Consider the following 24,894-nt stretch of genomic DNA (forward strand, 5'->3'; position numbering starts at 1 on the left):
TATAGCATCTAATCAGAAAGCAAAGAGCTACTGAGGGTCCTCATAAAGTGCATTTCTACTCTTCAGCCTGTAAACAAGCAGACTGTGTGTGTGTGTGTATGTGTGTGTGTGTGTGTCAGTACAGGAGTGTTTACGTCTCCACTGTGGTAAAGTGTGTGTTTTAATGGGGTAACTCATGTGGAACTAGTTTATAGTAGGCGCCGCAGGACGGACAGCGCTGCGCTTCACCCTGATGCAACCAAAACCAAACCACCGCAGTGTTGTCTTCTTCACCTTCAAAAAACAAACAGAACAGAGAAATGTCACACTGGTTAACAGCCTTGTCTATTACAATGACCAGTGCTAATAATAAACACACAACGAGGACAGCAAGCTTTGATCTGCAGTCACTTTGCATCTGCATTCAACCTGCTTTCAGCGCATCGCTACGAAATGTTGCTTTTATTCTGGCTGCGTCTCAATCAGCACCCTTGTTCGCTAATCAAGGCGTCTTCCAGTGCAGGGATTCCCAAACTTGTTTATCCCGGGACCCACCTAGGCAAGTAATTCAATCTCAAGACCCACCATAACATTTTAATAGAGGAAAAATGGGTTAAAAAAAATAATTCATTCAAAGCAGTCAAAAATATATGGTGTGCGGCTTTAGGGATTTTGCGATTTGATATGCACAAAATGAAGCTCGAAGTGCTTTTTGTGGGATGCTGGCTGTCACTGTGATCGTTTTTTTTTTTGTTGTTGTTGAAAAAGACACTCAACCTTTGATCAAGCCCCTTGATTATGATCAAGCCCCGTCACATCACAGTAAACTCCACTGCTGGTGTATAGTCATAAGAAACTAAATCGCTTTTTGATTGACTACTAAAAGCTCGGAAAACGTCAGATACATATGCCAATGCACTTAACGTTATTGATGAATAGATCTAATATTTACACATTTGCTTGAGGAAGGAATGATGGGGGTACTTACATTACTATTTTCCAAAACGTCTATGCCTTTCCATAACATTAGCTGACGTTAAAACTAACAGGTAGCACTATAGCTATTTATTGATTAGCAATCTGTCAACGTTGGGCTGTAAAAAATATTGGACAACACATAGCTTCAAATGATAGAATACATAGGAAACATTAGAAAATATTGACAATAAAATAAAAGGTTTAGCCTATTAAAATTAATGGCCTATACAGAAATTAAATAAAGCTATAAAATCTACTTCACGTTTAATTGTATTTGCATATTGATTAAAGTTACTATAGTTATTTAGTGAAGAGCAGCAGATGAATCTCTCATTGTGTTTTGTTTGATAACAGAAGTGTTAATGTAAGAATGCACAGATCTATAATGAAGCATTCGACTACTTTAGTAACTGTTTGTGCTCATTTAAGAGAAAATTAGTGTTTAACTAATTTAATAGTAGTGTTAGTAGTAACTAACTTAATAGTAGTGCTTAAAATAAAACACGAAGGACAGAGCAAAAAAAAAAAAACGAAATAAATGAGCACTTTTCCGACGGTCCCTTACTGAGAGCTCCGCTCAGCATGAACTCTCCCGGCTAAACGCAGATTGCGAGAGCTCAAACGGAGCAGTGGTCGTAATGTCGAGCGAAAAAAAAAAGAAAAAGACAGCTGTGAAACATCACCAGCTTTGTCTTTTTGTAGGAAACACACTATAGATATTTCTAGAGTAAGAGGTTTTTGAGTTATTGCCGTCAATCGTACTGGTTTTGATTCACCGCAATGTAAATATCCGCTTGTTAAGTGTGACGTCACGCGAAGCGGCTCCCGGGTCCAAGCGCTCTATTCAACTGAATGGGGAGACTCATGAAATGGTAATAATAAGCGTTTACAAAGCGATTGAAGGCTTTCGAAAATCACGATCGCAGTATATATGTCCATGCCTAATATCCGATGGCCAGAAAGTGATTATTTTTTTATAAATTGTTAAATTTTTGGTATTTGTTATGCAGCAAGCCCAGAGATTGTTGTGTACACTATGACTTTATATAAAATTAACTTTAATGTGTGATATGAATAAAACGTGATCATAAACGAATGATTTCTCCACTCAAATAAGTGGCGGCTTGGACCCGGAAACAGTATTACATACGTCACAAACACGTCACCACTTAACAAGCGGATAGCTGCAGCTATGAGACGTTGCGCGACACACCGTTGTTCACTTTGCGACCCACTAGTGGGTCGCGACCCACAGTTTGAAAACCCCTGTTCCAGTGCACTGAAACATTCGTGCCCTGAAAAGTCCCGCAATTGTATTGTTTTACTATGCAACCGTTACACTTGTATTTCCCGGAGCCACGTACGTTTATGACGAAAAAAACGTGAACTTTTACACGCAGCGCTGCTCATCAATAGCGGCGTTTCCATCCTCCTGTTTTTATTCGCATTTTGGAATATCGGATTAAAAATACCCTGAACGTAAAAGTGTATACATTTTGTAAATGCGCATTAAAAAATTGATGCGATATTTTGGTTTCGCACATAAATTAAATTTGCATCTCTGGATGGAAGCTTACAGTGCATCCGGAAAGTATAGATCGCGCTTCACTTGTTACGCATTTGTTTATGTTACGGCCTTATTCCAAAATGGATTAAATTCATCAATTTATTTATTTATTTCCTCAACATTCTACACACAATCCCCCATAGTGACAATGTAAACAAAGAGGGTTTTGTAGGCTTCTGAGGCTCAGCTCATTTATTAGAGAAGAATAAACACCACAGTGGCTTTTCCCAATGCACTCAACTGCATTGTTCTGTCTGACGTTTGCCTCCATTTAATCAGGAAGTGATGATTTTGTTCTCTTTGCTTCATTGGATGGAAACGCTGCACTATTCACTAATCTTATATGCCATATTTCAGCATAAAAATAAAAATCTTTCAAAAGAAACAGCTGAAATTTGAGTATAACGAAGTGAAATCACGTACACACACATCCCACGATCCTCTTGGTGGAGATGGAGGGGACGATGTGAGGGTCTTGTTTGGAGCCGGCGTACTCCTTCGGTTTTAAGATGTTATATGGATCCTGATGGAGAAAAGCAGCACTGACTCATCTGAGCTTTTATTTTTATAGCAGAAAGCACAATATAGGAGACACTTACCAATCCTTTCTTGGAAGCTTCCATCACAATCCTCTCCAGACCGGTGGCCTGCTCATCATCTGTGGGAATACCTGAAGACCACCGCATTAATAATGTTATATATAATATATAATGTTATAATAATATTGACCTTAAAATGGCCTTTAAAAAATTAAAACTGCTTTTATTCTAGCCTAAATAAAACAAATCAGACTTTCTCCGGAAGAAAAAATATGATAAGAAATACTGTGCAAAATTCCTGAATCTGTTCAACATCATTTGGGAAATATTTAAAAACAACAATTAAATAAAAAAAAGGTGATCGCCGAATGAAATGTGTGCCGTAAATTATTTGGGTATACATGAATTAAAAATAAATAAGTAAATAGTTATAAAAAACTGAAATTATAGAAACGTGCATGCATTTTCTACATAGCTAATGTGTGTGTATGTTATATAAGTAAAAAGAAGACATTTCGGTAACGCTTTAATATACGTAGCTAATGATATTTAATGCATTTACTAACCAACAAACATTCAACAGGGTGTTAATAAATGAAGAGTTCAGATGCAAAAACCTCTAAGCGCCGTCTGAAATTCCCATTGAAAATAAACGTATTTCTCAGCCTCTTTTGTTTATGTTGATATATTTTACTTTAAAGACAAGTAAAAGGACTTATTCTTTGCCATAAAAGTGATAATACTGATTATACACAAAGGAGACTGATAAAAAAATAACAATTTTAGAGGAAAATTTCAGATTTTTATTATAGCATTTAGAGATTTTTGCATCTAAACTCTTAAATGACTAACATTTACTTTATAAACATAGTTTCATAAGTGTTTCATAATCTAAAGTGTTACCGAAATTGTGTTTAACTAAACTCTAAAACATGTGTTTTTGCATTTAGTGTTAGCATGCAAGAACTAATCTATCCCAAGGTGACTGAAGAGGATGACAGGGAATAAGAGGATTAGGTTTGTCGTCAGGATGAATTTACAGACAGATCTAACGATACACTGAGAAAATCACTTTCAGATGCAGAAACAAAACGACACTAAAATCAGCATTTGAGCACCTGAGTGTGAATCAGAGTCTGCGGTGATGGGGTGAGGTCTAGAAGAGATACAGCTGCGGATACTTACGTCAATATAGTATCTTTTTGTGACACTGTACAACAATATATCATATTAATTTACATTACCATAAGGGTTGGATTTAGACATAGACGTTAATAAAATACAATTAAGGGGGAACTTGATTAAATTAAATAAATAATTATCGCTAGCATCCGACCGCAGCTGTATCCCTTATAGCATCATCGCTAAAGGTCCATTCATAAACAATTTAAGCTGTATTTTCAACGCAAACAAACACTCAGAGTAGCGTCTGTAATTAAGCAGTACCCCCGGAGGCCAGAGCTCGAGCGACAGCGGGTGCTGGAAGAGTCCGGTGACGCAAAACCACAGCTCGGGTCGCGGATCTCAACAGGAGCCTGGCCGCCATTCTGACTGAAGCACTGCGCATGCGCGTCTGAAATAAAAGTCGCTTCAGTTTTGCAGTCTATGGTAGTAATCAGCGACATCTAGCGCTGCCAGCTTACTGTAGCTGAGCATGTACTACTTACCAAGTTTCATATCCATCGATGTAAATTTACTTTTAGTAATCAGAAATCTTAGTTTTAGTGGTACTTAGAAAACTAAATATTTTTATAAATACCATTAAGGAAAGAACAAGCAAAAAAGCTGTTAAAACAGTATATTTGTTTGACACTTTTAAATTATTTGTGAGTTAGCAAGACCTAGCTTTATTTATTAGTATTTTTTTTCCTTTTTCTGTTTTTTTTTTGTTTTACTTATTGAGTTTTGTATCTCTATATGATTTTCTATATACTTTTCATTTTCTGTATACCTTTGGCATTGTTTTGTATGTTTCGTTCTTGCATCAATAAAAAAATATATAAAAAAAGTATTACAAATTAATAAAAAGGTGAACAGGTGCTGAATTGACAATAAAATACAATACATAACAATAATATCAATAATAATAATCATCATCATTATAATAATAATCTATTCATTTTCTTTTTGGCCATCAGGTGTCGCCACAGCGGAATGAACCAGCTATGATATTGATAACAATGATAATAACATTCAGTATTATTACAATTAATAATAATAACAATAATAAAAATAATAATATTAATAATGATGATAAATTGATGTTGATGATGATAATAATAATAATAAAAACAATAATAATAATAATATTAATGATATATATTATATCTATCTATCTATCTATCTATCTATCTATCTATCTATCTATCTATCTATCTATCTATCTATCTATCTATATATATATATATATATATATATATATATATATATATATATATATATATATCTATATATATATATATATATATATATATATATATATATATATATATATATATATATATATATATATATATATATATATATATATATATTATWATAATATATACTTTATTATAATATATTTTTATAAATACATGTAATATATGAATACGTATAAATGACAATAATGATAACAATAATAATTATAAATTATAGTTATTATTAATAATAATAATAATAATAAAAAGAAGAAGAAGTAGGTAAAATTTGTAATATTAAATAAACAAATGAGAGAAACATTGAAAAAAGCAGTGGAAAATCACGAAATATGATAAATTATTATTACAATTTTTCTTATTTATATATATATATATATATATATATATATATATATATATATATAAATGGTAAATAAACCTTGAAAACTTATAAATAAAAATAGAACATGATAAATTAACATTGAAAACAAACAATTAAATGCAAATTTAAAAAAAATAATAATCACAATAAATTTTTGAAAAAATAATTAACAAACACAATAAAATGTGATTCAAATAGTAATGTAAAAGAAACCATATTTTCCAAAATAAAAGTTTACACTAATTTATGCATACATTTTAACACTATAACTTGTAAGGGCTTTTTAAACTGCTTTTTTGCATTTTAGGTGTTTTATGATATTGATTTCCAGCTTGATTTCACATTTCTAATCAGAAACAATTACACATATTTAAACATTATCACTTCATAATTAACTTATTTGTACAACTACATAACAGAAGACCCGTATTTTGACACTCTCTGCGCAGCCTTAACGCGCCTTCAACCAGTTTGAGGACACGGTGACGTCATCGCCTTGTCACTTTGTTATTTGGCGCGAAATTCTCAATCCGCCGTGTATGAAGATGTAAACAGCTGAAAGTTCGGGGTTAATCTGGTACAATTTGCGCTGAAGTTTAGTTTCAGTGGCCGAGCGGACAGCAGTGAGCCGTGGCCGTGTAGTGCCTAGTCTGAAGTGACTCTTCGGGTTCAGTTCTTGCTGTTTTTTGGTTTGTTTCTCCGATGTCCGACCACAGTGAGCTGAGCGGCGGGGAGGAGGAGCTCATGACCCCGGCAGAGCTCATCAGCAGACTCGAGGAGGTCAGACTATTTCATTGTACAGTGTAATTTTCATATATTTTTGTATTATCTTTATAACGCAAAGTCAAAAACACAAACACCGTTACATGTGCATTCAAATGAGCTCGCTAATCTACCATTAAAGTACGCATTATGTCAAAACTAGCTATATCAATTTTGTTAGCTCGCATTGCTAGTTCTGTGGTGAACAATTCATCTGTGCATGTCATTAAGACAGAAAATTGTTTACATTTGTAATCTAAAGTTAAAATCTGAAAATACACATGCTGTTTGTTTTCAGTTAAACCCCCAGATTACATCAGTCTGAGGTATTGGGCGTGGCTAACATACTTAACCACGCCCCTCCAGCTGTCAGTTTTGACAACAAACAGAAATGGTGGTGAGGAGGAGTCTGTTAGGTTGTAATAACTCTCTTCAAACACCCTCTACCCATCTTTCTGATTGAAATGCCTACTTTAATACATCCAATCAGCCCTTAGTATAAAAAACAAGCCACTCCCACTGTTTTCTCATTTAATATTTTGGAACTGCCTCACAATATGAAAAAATGGTTAATTCAAATCCAAGACTTTTGAGTATGATGAGGTATTTCCAACTGAAACTGAATATTGAGTAGTGGGCGGGGCTTTAGTTTTGAGCATCATAGCCCCTTTCACACAGTGATACCGGTAAATATCCAAAAAAGATTTCCGGAACGACTTTCCTGGTAAATTCAAAAAAGCGCTGTTCACACAGGCGAGGACGTTACGGAATTTTTCCGGAAAAGAGCATTCACACATCCATCGCAAAATGCCGATAAATTCTGACATCATTAACCAGAAATGAGCTCTAAACGGCTGCGCTTGTGTTTGTAAACATTTGACTACATTACAAACTCTTTGGATGGATCAGAATCGAGTACAACTCCAATGAAAACATATAAAGGAAGACTTTCGCATGTCGAGATGTTCATGATATGTGTGTGTGCTGGCGCTATGGGCGCTCACGGGCACACGCAAAGCTTGAAGGTAAACAAACAACGGATTATCATAAACATTTTATCGATAATTATTTACACAGTTGGCATTAAGAAGAAACATAGAAACGTTATCTGACGAACATCTAGCAGCTAAAGGTGTCTGGAAAAATATTCAAAGGCTTTTATTCTCATAAACCGCGCGCACGTGAATGCGTCTGACTGTTCTGATTGGCTAAAGCAGGTATCTCACATCAGCACGTTCTAGACGTGCACGCGCTCTTTCCGGCAATTTTCCTTCTGCATTCACACAGCGCAGCATTCCGGCAAATTGCCGGTAATGTTACAACTTCTCTTTCCGGAAAATAGCCAGAACGAATTTACCGGTATTTTCAAAAAGGGCCTGTTCACACATACAACCTTTCCGGAAAATTGCCGGTAATTTTCCGGAAAGGTCTGTGTGTGTGAAAGGGGCTATTGCCTCGTAATGGTATGATGGGCAAGGTTAAAGTCCGTCAAAATCTACAATGTTTATTTTGCTAGCGCACACTTTTATTCTTTAGTTAATCCACTGAAAAAATAATATTTTTTTGTAATTAACCATTAAAATCTGGCATTTGGTTCAACATTTAGGGTGGAAGCAAATGGCAATTGTGGGCTTTGATTGAAGATATTTTTTAAACAGTGGGTTAACTAAAGAATAAGATTGTACATTTTGATTTCACGTGCACTTTAAGGGTGCTTTTACACCTACACTTTTGTTTGGGAACGTGTCTCGTTTGCCCAGTTAGCGCAGTTCGTTTGGCATATGTGAACAGGGCAATCGCGCTCTGTTCCGCGCCAAAGTAATCGCTCCGAGACCGCTTGAGTGAGGAGGTCTCGGCTCGATTAGAAAGAACCCTGGAGCGGTTTGATTGCAGTGAGAAAGTGATCCGATCCGAGCGCGGTTACATCACAGTGTTTTATGGATATGTAATAGGCTTACGGCTATATGAAGAGAGAATTATGAGCATGGCGGGAAGTTTCGCGAGTCTCCGGATGCCCGCAAACGAGTGATGATCTCCCGGTAATCTCGAGTCTCCCTCCCGGTCCTCAAATAGGCATCGTCACGCACCCTTCTCCCCCCTCCCCACTGCATCTCTCCTCAGACACGTCGCGCGTGCACCCTGTCAATCACCATCAAACCACCACCTCTCCTGACAGCTGAGCGGGACGCTGCAAATTAAACCCTCTGAGATAAACAAATCTCTGTTTCGGAACAACTGAATCGATTCACAGGTGTGAAAGCAGCCTAAAGCTGGAAGTTTCAGTACAATGATGTGTTTCCAACTGAAACTGAATATTGATTAGGGGGGGCGGAGTTTTATTTTTTGCGATGGTAGGGGGCGTGGCTTAGCACATTTTGCCCAAACCAAATTATTATAGTTAACCAAAACAAGTGAAAAGACAAAAACTAAAGGTTAAAATAATTTTCTTTCATTTTCTTGTCAGATTAGTCCCTTTATTAATCCGGGGTCGCCACAACGGAATGAACCGCCAACTTATCCAGCAAGTTTTTACGCAGCGTATGCCCTTCCAGCCGCAACCCATCCCTGGGAAACATCCACACACACATTCACACACACACACTCATACACTACAGACAATTTAGCCTACCCATTCTCCTGCATGTCTTTGGACTGTGGGGGAAACCGGAGCACCCAGAGGAAACCCACACGAACGCAGGGAGAACATGCAAACTCCACACAGAAACGCCAACTGAGCCGAGGCTCGACCCAGCGACCTTCTTGCTGTGAGGCGACAGCACTACCTACTGCGCCACTGCTGTAAACGCAAACCAAAATCGTCCCGGAGTGCAGGGGTCCGTTCTTCTTACCTCGCTTAAATGATCTAAGATGATTTGGCAGATCCTGGATCTTTTAATCTTGATAACTGATCTCTCGCTAATTTGGTTCTTCAAACAAGTTCGCAAATCAGATTAGAATGTCTGGATAAACTGATCTGAGATCGCTGCGTGTGTTGTAAAGGAAAGATCTATCCATCCTCGAAATCATGATCAGCAATGCAACGATTGGCTGACGGCACAGCAGCGTAATGACATCATCTGATTAATATTCAATTATCCATGTGAGCAAAATTACATCAAATTAGCAGTAAACGGCTTGTTAAATATGACACGCAATAACCTTCCACATTTGTTGTGAGCTGCAGGCTTTACACTTCATCATGTATTTCAATGCAAATCAATGTATTTAGTTCTACATTTAGAAAAGATTTTCTTTATTATAGTAGTTGTTTTTTTAATCGGTGTAAAGAATAACTGGTTGTTTACAAAAGCATTTTGATATTGGTAAAGGTGTCTGCAACTTTTGTGAAGCATCAAATCCATGGCATATTAACTATTAAAACATGTTTATGACTGCATAAATGTATTATTGCTTTAAAAAAAGTAACATATTCTGCATTTCTATTATACACAATTTGTACTAAAGCGATCTAAAAAGTTCATATCAATAAGTTTTCTCTTCGCACTACCAGGTGGCAGTCTTTGTACTTTCATTTCGAGGGTGCAGATTGCATAAGTTTTATTAATATGTATAACTTTATTTATTTTATTAATGACTATAACTTTATACATATATATATATATATATATATAGTTAAAAATATGTACCATTTTCCCAAGTGTATATAACTACTACTGTAAGAAAATATCAGAATTCAGAACATACTTTCTGTATTATATTTGCTTGAACTGAGCCGATCTAATCCTGTTTATATGAATTGAACCTGCTCCCGACCAGGTTTGACCTAGCAGAACTGTTGCTATGACAACAACTCTCGGATCAGCTTTGAAGAACGAAACGATCCTGGATCGTGTCAAATCATCAATATCCAAATCCAGCTAACTGAGTAATCCACGTACGAAGAACAGACCCCAGGAGCCTTTGCTCAAAGTACTCGTTAATGCTTAGTTTGAGGCAGTTTTAATGTGAGCATCATCACAGAGTAGATGAACAGTGTCTCCTAATGAGCGTCTCTTGTGTTTCAGGCTTGGCTCAATGAGAAGTTTTCTCCAGAACTGTTGGAGAACAAGTCTGAGCTGGTGGAGTGTGTGATGGAGCAGCTCACACACATGGTATGAGTCTGTCTGCAGTGTTTCTCAGTCTGATTAAACTTTGCGTGACGGATGTTAGCCTGTAGACGAGTCAGATTGACCGTTTCAGTATCGATCATGACTTGTGGTGTGATTTAGGAGGAAAACCTGCAGCGTGTGAGGAAAGGAGACCTGAAGGCCAGTGTTCACCGCATGGAGATCGACCGCATCCGCTTCGTTCTCAGCAGCTTCCTGCGCTCCCGACTCAAGAAGGTAAATCGAGCGTAATTTATTCAGAAAGACTGGCAGTACGCTATAGCGCATGTGTTTGGGACTGTGGGGGAAACACCCGGAGGAAACCCACGCCAACACGGGGAGAGCATGCGAACTCCACACTGAAACGCCAGTCGGGACTCACACCAGATCTGTTCTGTAGGCTGATGTTGTGTCCACGTCTGGTTTTCTCGTCTGCAGATCGAGAAGTTTTTCCCTCATGTTCTGGAGAAGGAGAAGTCCCGTGCTGATGGAGACCCCTCGTTCCTGTCTCCTGAAGAGTTCGCCTTCGCTAAAGAGTGAGTTCAGCGCAATCTGCGACTGTCGCACTGAGGATCTGTTCATGTCTGTCAGAGAGACGCTTCTGGACCGAATGATGAGGGCGATTGAGGACAGAGAGAGAGAGAATTTAAGTGTGTGTGTGTGTGTGTGTGTGTGTGTGTGTGTGTGTGTGTCTGTTTGTTTGTGTGTGTGCACGTCTGTCTATGTATGTGTGTGTCTGCATCTGTTTGTGTCTGTGTTTGTCTTTGCGTGTGTCTGTGTGTGTGTGTGTGTGTGTGTGTGTTTGTCTTTGTGTGTGTGGGTGTTTGTTTGTGTCTGTGTGTGTCTGTTTTTGTGTGTGTGTGTCTGTCTGTGTGTGTGTGTCTTTGTGCATTTTTGTTTGTGTGTGTACATATCTATGTATGTATGTATGTATGTATGTATGTATGTATGTATGTATGTGTGTGTGTGTGTGTGTCGGGTATGTATGTGTGTGTTTGTGTTAGTGTGTGTGTCTGTGTGTGTGTGTCTTTTTGCAATTTTGTGTGTGTGTGTGTGTGTGTACATGTCTATGTATGTATGTATTTGTGTGTGTCGGGTATGTATGTGTGTGTGTTTGTGTTTGTTAGTGTGTGCACGTCTGTCTGTATGTGTGTGTGTGTCTGTGTGTTTTTTGTTTGTGTCTGTGTTTGTGTCTGTTTGTCTGTGTGTCTGTGTGTATGTGTGTCTGGTATGTATGTGTGTGTGTGTCTGTTAGCGTGTATGTGTGTGTGTGTGTGTGTGTGTGTGCACGTCTGTCTATGTATGTGTGTGTCTGTGTGTTTTGTTTGTGTCTATGTGTGTTTGTGTCTGTGTGTTTGTCTGTCTGTGTGTGTGTGTCTGTCTGTTTGTCTGTGTGTGTGTGTGTGTGTCTGGTATGTGTGGGTGTTTGTTAGCGTGTATGTGTGTGTGCACGTCTGTCTATGTATGTGTGTGTCTGTGTGTTTTTTGTTTGTGACTATGTGTGTTTGTCTTTGTGTGTGTGTTTGTGTCTATCTGTGTGTGTGTCTTTGTGTGAGTGTGTGTGTAAATGTCTGTGTGTGTGTATGTGTGTATATGTGTTTGTCTGTCTTTGTGTGTATGTGTGTGTTTGTCTGTCTGTCTCTGTGCGTGTGTGAATGAGTGTGTACCTGATATCCATTACATTATGGGGACAATAAAATACAGCAATTCCAGTACATTTTGACATTGTGGGGACATTATTTTGGTTCCCTTGAGGAAAAGTGGCCCATAAATCAGACAGAATGAAGTATTTTGTAAGATGTAAATTTGCAGATTGTTTCCAGTGAGGGTGGGGTTGGGGAAGAGTAAATACAATAGAAACATCATTACATCTATGGTGAAGTCCCCAATAAACATGAAAACTCAATGTGTGTGTGTGTGTGTTCAGGTATCTGGCGAACACAGAGGTTTACCTGCGAGCCGTGGCTTTGAAACATATGCCACCAAACCTGCAGAGCGTCGACATGATGAAGGCCGGTGAGAAACACTTCTGTATTGAAATAGCCCCTATTATGCATTAAAAGGTCATGTTGTGGATTTGGGGGTCTCCAACAACAGGCTGATCTGCATATAGGGTCAAAAAACACCTTCATTGTCTTATAATATGCGTTTATTTTTACCTGATTACCTAACGACTCCCAGGTGATTCAATCAGTGATTCATTTTTTTTTCCCCCGAACAACGACTGTAAAAAATATGTGAACAAATATGCTCCCATTGAACGCCTTAAATGCATGACGGGCACAAACTGTCGCAAAACACTGCTGAAATTGGAGCATGCGCAATAGAACTGCCTGATGGAGCCAGAGGCGGAGCTGCAGAATCAAGCTTCCAATCAAATGTGTGTACGCCAAATCAACCACGCCCCCCGAACGTCTCACCTGACCGCCCGTTTCTGCACAATAACAAAGGCTCGCTAATTTAAATATAAGCACTTGCATTCAAACACATGTAATTATATACGATTTATTTGAAAACTGTGATGCAAGCTGTTATTAATAATTTAATAAAAATAATATCTGCTGGACTGCAGAAATAAAAGTTAGACTCCGCTATGAGCACACAAAATATTTCTCTTATAACGGGTTGTTGGTATTTGGCATCTTCATAGTGTCACGGTAGAGCGACCAAAACAGGAACAAAAAAAACGGGTGTAGAATCCAAGTGCAGTTTAATTGATGTATAGGGCAGTGAAAGTGACAAAAATACAAAGTAACAAAATAGCAAACTAACAAAACAAGAAACTAAGACAGATTAAACTCGAACTAGACTATAACAAGATACAAGAGCAAGGATCAGGAATAACATTAAAAAACGACAACGACCAACTGACAAACAGAGGATAAATGACTGAATATATAGTCCAGGTAATCAACGGAGAACGGAGACAGCTGTGGTTGTAAATCAGTGTAGATGACAGACCGGGTGTGTGCGCGAAAATATGTATGGAAATGTAGTTCTTTAGCCACTGTAGTTCATTGGGGGTTGCTGGCACCTGGTGGACAAACACAGTCATGACACAAAGGGGTAGAAAACTTGTAAAGTATGAAGAATAACATATCAACGACACATACATTTTTTAGAAAGGCTTTTGTTCTTAATTAGCAATCACCAGGACCCAAAATACACGCACCATGAACAGCTATTTACCATGCGGGAAAATCGTGTGTTTATATTAGAAACAGTGGCGTAGCGCAAAATGCGGAGTCCCCCTGCAGGGATCGCTGACGGGGCCCACTGATGAAGAGGGGGGGGGGGGATACGTCATACGCCAATTTGCATATCACTGACGTCATCACGTTTTACCGTTTCTGTTTGTTTTACACCCTATGGTTAATAAAGGGGTATTTATAATTGCACTACACTTTATATAAGCATGTTTATTAACTAAATGTATTGCTGTTTGAATACAGTATGTCATTATAGATGTGTAGTGAATGTGCAGTAATCTCTCATATGTAATAAACTCAGACAAATTCAGAAACTGTCACTAATATCTGTGATTGTTAAAATAAAGTAGAAGTAGATCGGTTTGACTGTACAAGGGAAATACCTTTACACTGCCTGTGCTAAATCATTTGTTGTCGGTACGCAGAGGGGTGATCTGCTCTCGGGCTGCAGATGAGAGAGGCTGCTGTAGAGGACTGACTGGGCCGCCTGTCAGTGCTGTGAGGCGGGGGAGGGGTCGGCGGCATCACACGCAGCTCGTTGAGAAGAGTAGGGACGGTACAGTATGGACAAATGACAGTCTAAAAAAATCTCCAATAACATACAAAAAAGTCGCTAGATTTGTCGTTAGGGGGTCTGAAAAGTCGCTAAATCTAGTGACAAAGTCGCTAAGTTGGCAACATTGGCGGCAAGCAATCAGAATGAAGTAGTCCACCGCTTGAGAGGTGTTTAGAGAACACAGACCTGTGAACTTTGGTTCCGACCACAGTTGTTCCCAAGAGTTTGATTATTGCGGTTGCCGGTTGATTTTCAATTATTGAAAATCGCGACGACGCGGGGCCCCCTAATCACGCGGGGCCCCCCCGCGGTGCGTGCCCTGCGGGCCCATCCGCTACGCCACTGATTAGAAAAGGATACAGCAAGATTTCTAAATATCAACAGGATATTTACACATCTCTGCACTATATAAAATAACCCTTTTCAATTTGTACAATAAACTATTGTACAAAATATTGCTGGCATATTGTTCGATTTTTTTTTTTTTTTTTTGTCTTTGCCTCCGTTTTCATTTGGTTTATTCAATGCCTTAATTATATCTGGCAAAGAGGAGTTTACATTCATTTGAATGTTTATTAGGAATTTTCAAATAAAAAGTCAACGGTAAATGGTGTGTATAAATAATACATGTAACATTTACAGCTTTTTTTTGTTATTTAAGATTCAGTTTCTAGAACATTAATACTTTATAAATGCAAATTCAGTAGATTAACTTAATAATATGATGAAACTCAAAATCAAGCTCAGAGATATTCTTAAAATCAAGTTCAAATAACGTTGCATGAGATCGATCTGGGCATACAGGCTAACATTAGTTTTGTTTTTATAATTATTATTTCAGACCCATAAGTTGAATTACTGCAAGATAGCAATCATCTGTATTTTCCCTGACATAATAACGTTCAGTATCAGCAAACAAAAGCCCACATTTAACCGAATAAACGGTGATCCGTCAGATCCTGTAGGTCAGAAAGTATAGTTTAATCATGGTAAAATAACACAGAAATCAAACTTTGGCACTTTAATCTCCTCCTGAAGCTCTAATGCTGCGTTCCCACCAGACGCAGAACGCGCGTCAAGCGCTAGTGATTTACATGTTAAGTCAATGCAAACGCGCGAATAGACGTCCTGCGGCGTGATATGCGCGAATGACGCAAATTGCGCGGTGCAATACGCACGAATAGTGTGACGCGAATTGAGCGTTTTGCGCGTTTGATGCACTTAACACGCGTTTTGCGCGAATCATTCGAGTTCGAAAATCTGAACTTCAGCGGACATTCGTGCCGTGTTAACCAGTCAGGAGCTTGCTCTTGTGGAGGCGTGATTGTGACGTATCGCCTGTTGTCGGTGTTCCAGGGGAAATCCTCCAGCCTTCACCGACAACAGTTCATCAAACTGGGCTCGGCTCAGTCAGAAGCACCGCTGAAAGCCTCCGTGATCCAGGCTCAGTTTCTGGAGGAGTTTATGAGCTCACAGAGCTGGTTGCACCTCTGAAAGGATGCAATGGACTCAGACACGACCCTAAACGTATCAACGCTGTTTTTCAGCCATCATAAAGCACATAAACACTGTTATTTTCTTCATAAAATCCATGTTAGCCCTTTAGCTATGAAGCTAGAGTCACCGGGCAGACAGAAGCCCTGCCCATCACGCAAATCCGCGTCTTCTGAAGTGAATTTGACACGCGAATGAAGCGGATTTGACTCGCGAATAAAGTGGGGTTTGACGCGCGGAAGAAGCGAGTAAACTCAAATGTTCACGCGGCTATTTACGCGCGAATAGCGCGATTTATCCGCGTGTTCCGCGTCTGGTGTGAACACAGCATAACGGTCTGCTTAGAGAAGCTGTCAATCACAACTGTCAATCACGATGACACGCCCCGTTTTTATAGCATTAAAATACTGCTAAGAACATGCTGTTTACAGAAATGAATATCTGCACCTATATCCGCATGATAACCAGTGCCTTTATTGACCAAAACCATCTTTCAGGAAATTTTAATGCAAGTGAATTACATTTTTTTTTATTTGGGCTCCAGTTTCGTTGGTTAACATGGGGAAGACGGGCTTATGACTTGTACTACAGCCAGCCCCCAGGGGGCGATCTAACAGCCGGGAGCATCACTTAAAAGGAGGCATGCAGCACAGTTGGTCCCAAACCCCTCCTTAGCGCACAGTTTGCAGTGATTGGTCGACTGCTTTCAGCGCCAGAGAGATACGCCCACCACGGCTTATTAACATTGTTAAAGTAGTCAGAGTGCAGTGTATATGTGTGAGCCCAATGCAGGAGTGCATTAAAGCAGTGCAGTTAAACACCAGCATATCGCTTTATTCTTAACCATGACACACTTTCAGTATTAATACAAACAGCGGCAAAAGCTCAACTATTTTGACACTTCACCCCGCAAGAACAGCTAGCGGTGGCCATAGCAACGACAAACAGTTGTGGATCGCGAGCTCACAAACGCATTTTTCAGTCCACCTGGTTTTTTTGTCATTCCGCGATCGCTGAATCCAACGCAAAATCAACATTAAAAATTCATAATTCTACAAAATTCATAATTAAAAACAAAATAATCACAAAAAAATTTAAATAACCTCTTAAAACATCCACTTGCAAGCCATATAATCAAAATATATTTATTTCAGTTTGCAATTTGTTTTACGTGACTTATTTATTCAATTGTAAATAAATTAAATGTAGTCTTCACTCGAAAACTGTCTAAAATTTTACTGACGTGCGTGCGTGTGTGTGTATGTGTGTGTCTGCAGTGCCTGAACCATGTCTGGACTCGTTCGTCTTCCTGAGAGTGAAAGAGAAGCAGGAAAATATCCTGGTGGAGCCTGAAACGGACGAACAGAGGTAAAAACACACACTCTGCGCACGTTTACACACACTCTTTCAGTGCAGAGGCTCTTCCTAGACTTTGATCCAAACCGTGTCATTTTAGTGACTGTGGCTTTAAATTCGGATGAGATGTGCACTATTTAACTTCAAAGGAGCACTAAAACTCTCTCTCTCTAGTCGCTGACAATATTTTTGTCAGTAACGGTGCAAAAACTCAATAGCTGGCAGCTGCTTCTCACTCAGGGCTGTTTATTCTAATTTATTACTAATGGGCGGTGCATAGCTACTGCCTTTTTTTGCTGGTACGTCAAGAATAAAGTGACTTCGTGAATGTTGTTTGATCAGTGTGGACGTCTTTCTCAGGGAGTACGTTGAGGATCTGGGGGGTATTCCAGAAAGCTGGGTTAACTTACCATCTGCTAAAACCTAAACTCTCGGTTGATTTACCCAAAACCTGCTTACCGCGAGTATGTTGGTTCCAAAACAGGTGACAAGAGTTAGTTAAATCAACCTCCTGAAGATAACCGCGGGTTAATGCGCGTGCACGGCACACACCTGAAGGCATTTTCAGTAGATCGCCGAATTCACGAGTCACCATAGAAAGTCACGGTGAGAAAAAAAGGGCAACGCACTTTACAGAGGCGAAGCTGTAGGTTTTAAACACAGAGATTACACATCTGCTTCAACGAAGGAAAGAAATATAGAATAAGAAATAGATAAGAAAATAAAAAATAAATAATAAGAAAATGTATTAGTTCATTAAATTACACATGCCACCCTCCATTTTATTGTAATGATAAATTAAACTACTCTTTAACATCCTTTTTGAGTATGTTGTGTAATCATTCATGCATTTATTTTTCTTGCCATTAATTTCTTAAGGCCACAATATATGTGTTGACGAATAAGGCTTATAGAAATTGTAATCTTTCTGGAGCTAGAACTCTGTCCAAAGTCATTAAACACAGAAACATTATCATAAAAGGTAATATTTAATTACTGGAGCTCTTTATTTAACACTCTAGAATATTCTTTCTGACATGCAGCTAATAGAAAGAGGCCTGTCTAACTGCTGTGTCCTATAATAAAGGCTTTTCAGTGGTTGAGTTTTTGACTTAAACCACACACTCTGTCACTGTTGTAAGTGATTGTTGTCAGATAGCTTTAGGTTCTTTTTATTTTGCATGCAGACGAAGTTCCTTCTGCCTCAACTAACAAGCAGTGTAAGAATTTTCTGCACTTTTCCATATTTGAATATTACTCTTGGATCACAAAATCTTTTATCTACATATTTAAATTCTAAAGTAGCTGTATAAGGTTCATCTTCAAAGATAAAGTCACATGAGCATCAACTTAAGGTGAGAAATGTATATGAAAAATATGTTACACGTGGGTGCGTGTATAAAGCAGTGTAAAAAATCATTCATTTTATTTCAGGAAATGAAGAAATGAACAGACCAAACTATTTGATTAAACATAGTTTTTTGACTAATTATATATTTTTAGCACTCTTCCATCTGTTTTGTCTGCTTGGGTCACTGAGATTTCCTCTGGGTCAGGCTGCAGGTAGGGTGTCATCGTATAAGGCAGAAAAGGGTATCTTTTGTCCTCCAGCAAGTAACAATAGTGCCCAGTAATGATTCTATTTTATAATACAAATATAATAAAAATAAACATTGTGTTAAGCAACATTTGCTTTATAGTTTTTTTTTTTTTTTTACACTATTTGTGTAATACACTTGAATCATTACTTCTAACCCTAACCCCTAACATATAGTGATGAGGTGGAGTGTGTGATGAGCTGGTAAGTCGAAGCAGTAATGAGTTTAATAGTTGAAACCCCAAAAGATTAAGGATAGAAAATTAAGTTGTACCTGCACACTTATACTTTGGACAAATTTTATATTATCAGTGTCCTTTAGTGACTGATGGAGCTTTAAAATCCGCTGCAATTAATGCACACAATAGCATTTAGAAACCCTGAAAAAAATATTATATTAAAAATGTAGGTGTGTGTGCGTGAATGTTTATATAAGACTGACGTCCTACATCTTAAATTAAAGATATATTTTCCTACAAAAGACAAAGCTGCCACTTATAATATTATACAGAAAAATGTGAGGGTGCAGAAGGAGAGAAAAAACACAAGATCTGTAAGTGAGATTCGAACTCGCTCCATTGTGCGCTCCGTTGTTCTTTATCGACTCACTGTCCACTATGCTATTCCCCTGCTCTGAACCATCTGTGTAATGATACGCAGTAATGTATGACCAAGGAACTGTACAAAAGTGTAAAAAACAGTTCAGTGCCAGTCATACTGTACAGGTGGTCCTACTGCCATATTGTACAGTTGCCTAAAATGCCCTGACGCGAATACAAAGAGCTGCACTGAATGTTTTTTATGGTAAGCGCAGACCCGCGGTTTGTCACATTTGATTTCAAAAAGGTTTATTAAATACATTAACATTATGAATTTGGTTATGAAAAAAACTATGCACTTATAACCCTCTCACAACGAAAAAACTTGTATCTGTGTGTCCACATCCATAAATATTCTCATCAAAAGAGCACGCAATGCTCAGTAAACTCTCTGAAACAGACAAACTCTGAAACATAGCAACTTACTCTCTGAAGATAACCTGCTCCAGAGCAGGTTATCTTCAGAGAGTAAGTTGCTATGGCTACTTAACATACCCAGAAGTTACCTCCGATTTTGGAACCAAAGTTGAGGTTATCCACCTACTTACTCTCAAACTTACCCGTGTATGTCACATAACCTGCTTTCTGGAACAGCCCCCTGGACGAGGGTTCGCAGCACATGATGTGTTATCACACTGTAGCGCCTCTAGTGGCCATTTAATCAGTGACGATTTTGTTCTTTTTGACTTATTGGATGGAAACGCTACTTTATTCTCACGTCTTTTATGAGATTATTTCAGTTTTGCGCATACATTTAATTTCTCATCTTTGGATGGAAACGTAGCTAGTGTCTGTTTCCGCTCATACTTCAGAAATAGGGTCAATAAAGAGACTTCGTGAATGTTGTTTTATCAGTGTGGATATTTTTCTCAGGAAGTACGTTGTGGATCTGGACGAGGGTTCGCAGCGCAGATGCTAAATCGCACAATAGTGTCTCTAGTGGCCAGTTAATCAAAGTGACGATTTAGTTTTTTTTGACTTATTGGATGGAAACGCTGCTTTATTCTCACGTCTTTTATGTGATTATTCCAGTTTGGCGCATAAATTAAATTTGCATCTTTGGATGGAAACGTAGCTAGTGTCTTACCGCTCTTACGTCAAGAATAAGGTCAATAAAGCGACTTCGTTAATGTGGTTTGATCAGTGCTGACGTCTTTCTCAGGGAGTACGTTGTGGATCTGGACCAGGGTTCGCAGCACATAATGCGTTAACGCACAATAGCACCTCTAGTGGCCATTTAATCAAAGTGACGATTTTGTTTTTTTTGACTTATTGGATGGAAACGCTGCTTTATTCTCACGTCTTTGATGTGATTATTCCAGTTTTGTGCATAAATTAAATTTGCATCTTTGGATGGAAACGTAGCTAGTGTCTGTTTGCGCTCGTACGTCAAGAATAAAGTTTAAAAAAAAGCGAGTTTACGAATATTGTTTGATCAGTGCTGACGTGTTTCTCATGAAGTACATTGAGGATCTGGACTAGGGTTCGCAGCACATAATGCGTTATCGCACAATAGCGCCTCTCGTGGCCATTTAATCAGTGGTGATTTTGTTCTCTTTGACTCATTGGATGGAAACGCTGCTTTATTCTCACGTCTTTTATGTGATTATTCCAGTTTTCCGCATAAATTAAATTAGCATCTTTGTATAGAAATGTAGCTTTTGTCTGTTACCGCTCATACTACAAGAATAAGGTCAATAAAGAGACTTTGTGAATGTTGTTTGATCAGTGTGGATGTCTTTCTCAGGGAGTACGTTTTGGATCTGGTCGAGGGTTCGCAGCACATGATGCGTTAGCGCACAATAGCACCTCTAGTGGCCATTTAATCAAAGTGACGATTTTGTTCTCTTCAACTTATTGGATGGAAACGCTGCTTTATTCTCACGTCTTTTATGTGATTATTCCAGTTTTGCGCAGAAATTAAATTTGCATCTTTGGATGGAAACGTAGCTAGTGTCTGTTAATGCAACTGTGTTAATGTTCTTTTGATCTGAGGACGTCTTTTATTGTCTTTTTCAGGGAGTACGTTGTGGATCTGGACGAGGGTTCGCAGCACCTGATGCGTTATCGCACAATAGCGCCTCTAGTGGCCAGCGGAGCAGTGCAGCTCATTTAAACCTGAGCAGAAGACGCCATGAAGGAATCAGATCATCTGTGTACGACTCAAAAAAAAAAAATCCGATCAGTGTTCTGCAGATCCATAAGTATGACCTTATGTTTGAATATGAAAGCATTTACAGTTAATAAAATGATCAATGCACATAATAAAACTCACTTAAAGGGACCGTTCACACAAAAATGAAAATTCTGTCTTGCCAGTCACCTGTTCAAAACCTGTTTGAGTTTCTTTCTTCTGTCGAACACAAAGGAAGATATACTTAAGAATGCTGGGAAAAACAGCCACGTTGACTACCATTGTATTTTTTGATCCTACAATGGGAGTCAACTAAAAAATCATAAATGTGTAAACGGGTCAATTTTAGGTGAACTGTCCCTTTAAGAGCATTTTACTGTGTTTGAATGTAATATAAACTAAAGCGTAACTGCATATACACTCAGGTGTAGCACAGCAGTTGTGTAGTCTTGCGTTGTGGTGGTGATATTGCGATATTTCATCACACACTGCCGGCTCTGCTGTCGCAGGCTGGTCAGAAACAGAAGCTGTGGTTTTTCTCTGTTAAAGGGAAGTCGTTAGTTCGGATGGATGAGGTCATTCAGTGGCCAATGGGGGTTTGTTGGGGTGCTAGAAATAAAAACGAATTATTTATGTTTCTTTATATTGTTCCACTTTTTTGTGAGTGAGTGAGTGAGTGAGTGTGTGTGTGTGTGTGTGTGTGTGTGTGTGTGTGTGTGTGTGTGTGTGTGTGTGTGTGTGTGTGTGTGTGTGTGTGTGTGTGTGTGTGACAAACTTTTATAATGATGTGAGTATGACCGGCATCGCTGGCGGAAGTTGATTTATGAGCACATTTCACTCGTCCCCATTTTAAATCAAACAGAGTGGTGTTTTTTCATAATGTAGAAATGGACAGAAAATGCAGTTTGAGTACAGAAACAATAGGAGCTTATGGCACGTCCCCACAATTCACAAAAACAAGTGAACTTTTGAAAAATATAGGGAGTATATTATATCAGATATTATAATCAGAACTGGTTAACTGGCTTTGGTACTTTTCATCTTGCAAAAAGTATTGCAAAAGCAAAACAATATCGTACAAGAGCTCTGAGGAACATCCTTTACTAACAGGTTATAAACACTTATACTCAGTGTTGCTCACCATAATTAGAGAGCTCACTGTCATATTTCACCACACGTTTGATTGTTAAACAAAATTCAACACTGTTATGTAGTGTTATGTTATAATCAGTTTTTTATAACATAACATTTTGTTTTATTTAGATTTTTTTATTATTTATTTTTTGTTTTATTATTATTATTTTCATTCATTCATTTTATTGTCGGCTTAGTCCCTTTATTAATCCGGGGTCGCCACAGCGGAATGAACCACCAACTTATCCAGCATGTTTTTTTATTATTTATTATTATTATTTTATTACGCTCTTGTTTTGTTTGTGGGAATTATTTGATACTATGAAAACTGAATGTGCTTTGACAACCTTTTAAAAACAGTGAAAACGCTTGTTAATACAGAGAAGCTGTCCTAACATTTTTTGTCTCACTATTTCAGTGATCTTCAGTATTTTTGTATCAGTATTTGGAAAGCTGCCGTATCGGCGAGTACCTGGAAAAAAAAAAGTGTCGGTACTTTAAAAAATGGTATCGGTGCAACTCTAGTGTGCAGACATGCTGCCGCTGCAGCTGGTGTATTCTGGGAAATTTTCTCACCCCTTGGTTTCAAGTGTGGTCCTGAAAAATCTTCGTTTCAAGGGCTTTCTAGCCCTTCCACTTATCTAGACCTTCGCCTTCAAGCTTAAGAGAATTGGGGCACCCCTACCCTTTAACGTGAACATGCGAAACGAAGGGGAAGGGCTGAGGAGGAGAATCCGGATTGGGCCTTAATGTTTGATTTACTCTTTACTGCATCTATAGTGTAATCCTAGCTCTAGCATTCCACAGCACCACGGATGAACCCAGCATTCTGTTTGCAGTCTAAATATAATAAACAGTTTCTACAAATTTCTAGCCATAATAGTTTTAATAACTCATCTCTAAAAAACTGATTTATTTTCTCTTTGATGATGACAGCACATAATATTAGACTAGATATTCTTCTATACAGCTTAAAGTGACATGTAAAGGCTTCACTAGGGTAATTAGGGTAAAGTTAGGGTAATTAGGCAAGTCATTGTATAACAGTGGTTTGTTCTGGTGACAATCCAAAGCAAATATTGCTTAAGGGGGCTAATACTATTGAGCTTAAAATGACTTTAAAAATTATTAAGAACTGATTTTATTCTACCTGATATAAAATAAGACTTTCTCCAGTGGACAAAATATTATAGGGAATACTGTGAGAGTTCTGAATCTGTTCAACATCATTTGGAAAATGATTGAAATTCAGAGGAGGGTGAATACTTCTGACTTCATGTACTGTATCTTACTGTGTCTCTAAATTCACCCCGTGACGCGACTCTGATATCAATTAGCTAATCACGCCCTTTGACCTCTTGTGCTTGAGAAATCCTCCAGTTTCTCCATATCCTCTTCAGCACGTCTCCTCTGCTGTACGTGACCATTTTACCTGTTTCCCAGGTTAATTATACACCAATGCTCACGTTTACTGCATTCACAAGCCGAGAACTCTGCCTGCATGCCTGAACCATGCATAAAGTATTTTAATTGTTGTTCAGGGGTTATGAAACGTGTGATTTTACCGAGGCGTCTCATCTTGCATGATGAATCATGATTCACCAACACACCACGGAAATGTGGCCAATAAAGTATGTGGAAACTTCACTATTCACGCCGTCAACATGGAGGTTCTGTCATCATCTACTCATCCAATATACTCAAGCTTTGATGAGATTCTTTATTCTGTGAAACATTAAAGGGGTAGTTCACCCAAAAATGAACATATCCTGGTAATTTACTCATCCACGGTCATCCCACTTTTCATATTGAGATGAATCTGTTGTTCTTGGTGATTCATATAATGGCAGTGAATGGTGACAGGATTTTTTTAAAAAAAACTATAAGAAATTGAACATTTATATGCAATATTATTATCCATATTTTCTCATTATCGTGTAGCTGTAGTCCAAAACCATTTTAAAATATCGTCTTTTGTGTTCAGAAATCATTCAAAATGCTGCGGCAGTATGAAAACACACAAATAAAAAAAGAAACAAGTGATTTCTAGATTTACCTTGACTTGTTTCTCATTGCAGACAATACAGCAAACATTATTTAAAG

At 38.3% G+C, this 24,894-nt stretch overlaps 2 protein-coding genes across 4 annotated transcripts; one reads left to right on the forward strand and one right to left on the reverse strand.

Moving 5' to 3' along the window:
• Positions 1–4,644, reverse strand: cox5bb (cytochrome c oxidase subunit 5Bb). Its single transcript, NM_001386398.1, has 4 exons — positions 4,510–4,644; positions 3,124–3,194; positions 2,948–3,047; positions 1–273 (listed from the first exon to the last, which is right to left on the reverse strand). The coding sequence occupies exons 1-4, from the start codon at positions 4,607–4,609 to the stop codon at positions 161–163; spliced, it is 384 nt and encodes a 127-aa protein (NP_001373327.1). The 5' UTR covers positions 4,610–4,644; the 3' UTR covers positions 1–160.
• A 1,698-nt stretch (positions 4,645–6,342) lies between these two features.
• On the forward strand, positions 6,343–22,298 carry gins4 (GINS complex subunit 4 (Sld5 homolog)). 3 transcript variants are annotated; one of them, XM_021478305.3, is made up of 7 exons: positions 6,343–6,624; positions 10,632–10,718; positions 10,836–10,949; positions 11,151–11,248; positions 12,640–12,728; positions 17,249–17,339; positions 20,686–20,772. In XM_021478305.3, exons 1-7 carry the CDS (start codon positions 6,547–6,549, stop codon positions 20,732–20,734), a joined length of 606 nt encoding a protein of 201 aa, XP_021333980.1. In that variant the 5' UTR covers positions 6,343–6,546; the 3' UTR covers positions 20,735–20,772. The 3 variants fall into 3 exon arrangements, with proteins under 3 accessions (XP_021333980.1, XP_073765874.1, NP_001003546.2); XM_073909773.1 differs by lacking the exon at positions 20,686–20,772 and adding an exon at positions 17,688–18,456; NM_001003546.2 differs by lacking the exon at positions 20,686–20,772 and adding an exon at positions 21,543–22,298 and having other exon boundaries at positions 6,391–6,624.
• Positions 22,299–24,894: the final 2,596 nt, after the last annotated feature.

This window comes from Danio rerio, chromosome 8 (genome assembly GCF_049306965.1).
Source record: "Danio rerio strain Tuebingen ecotype United States chromosome 8, GRCz12tu, whole genome shotgun sequence".
Classification (NCBI taxonomy): domain Eukaryota; kingdom Metazoa; phylum Chordata; class Actinopteri; order Cypriniformes; family Danionidae; genus Danio; species Danio rerio.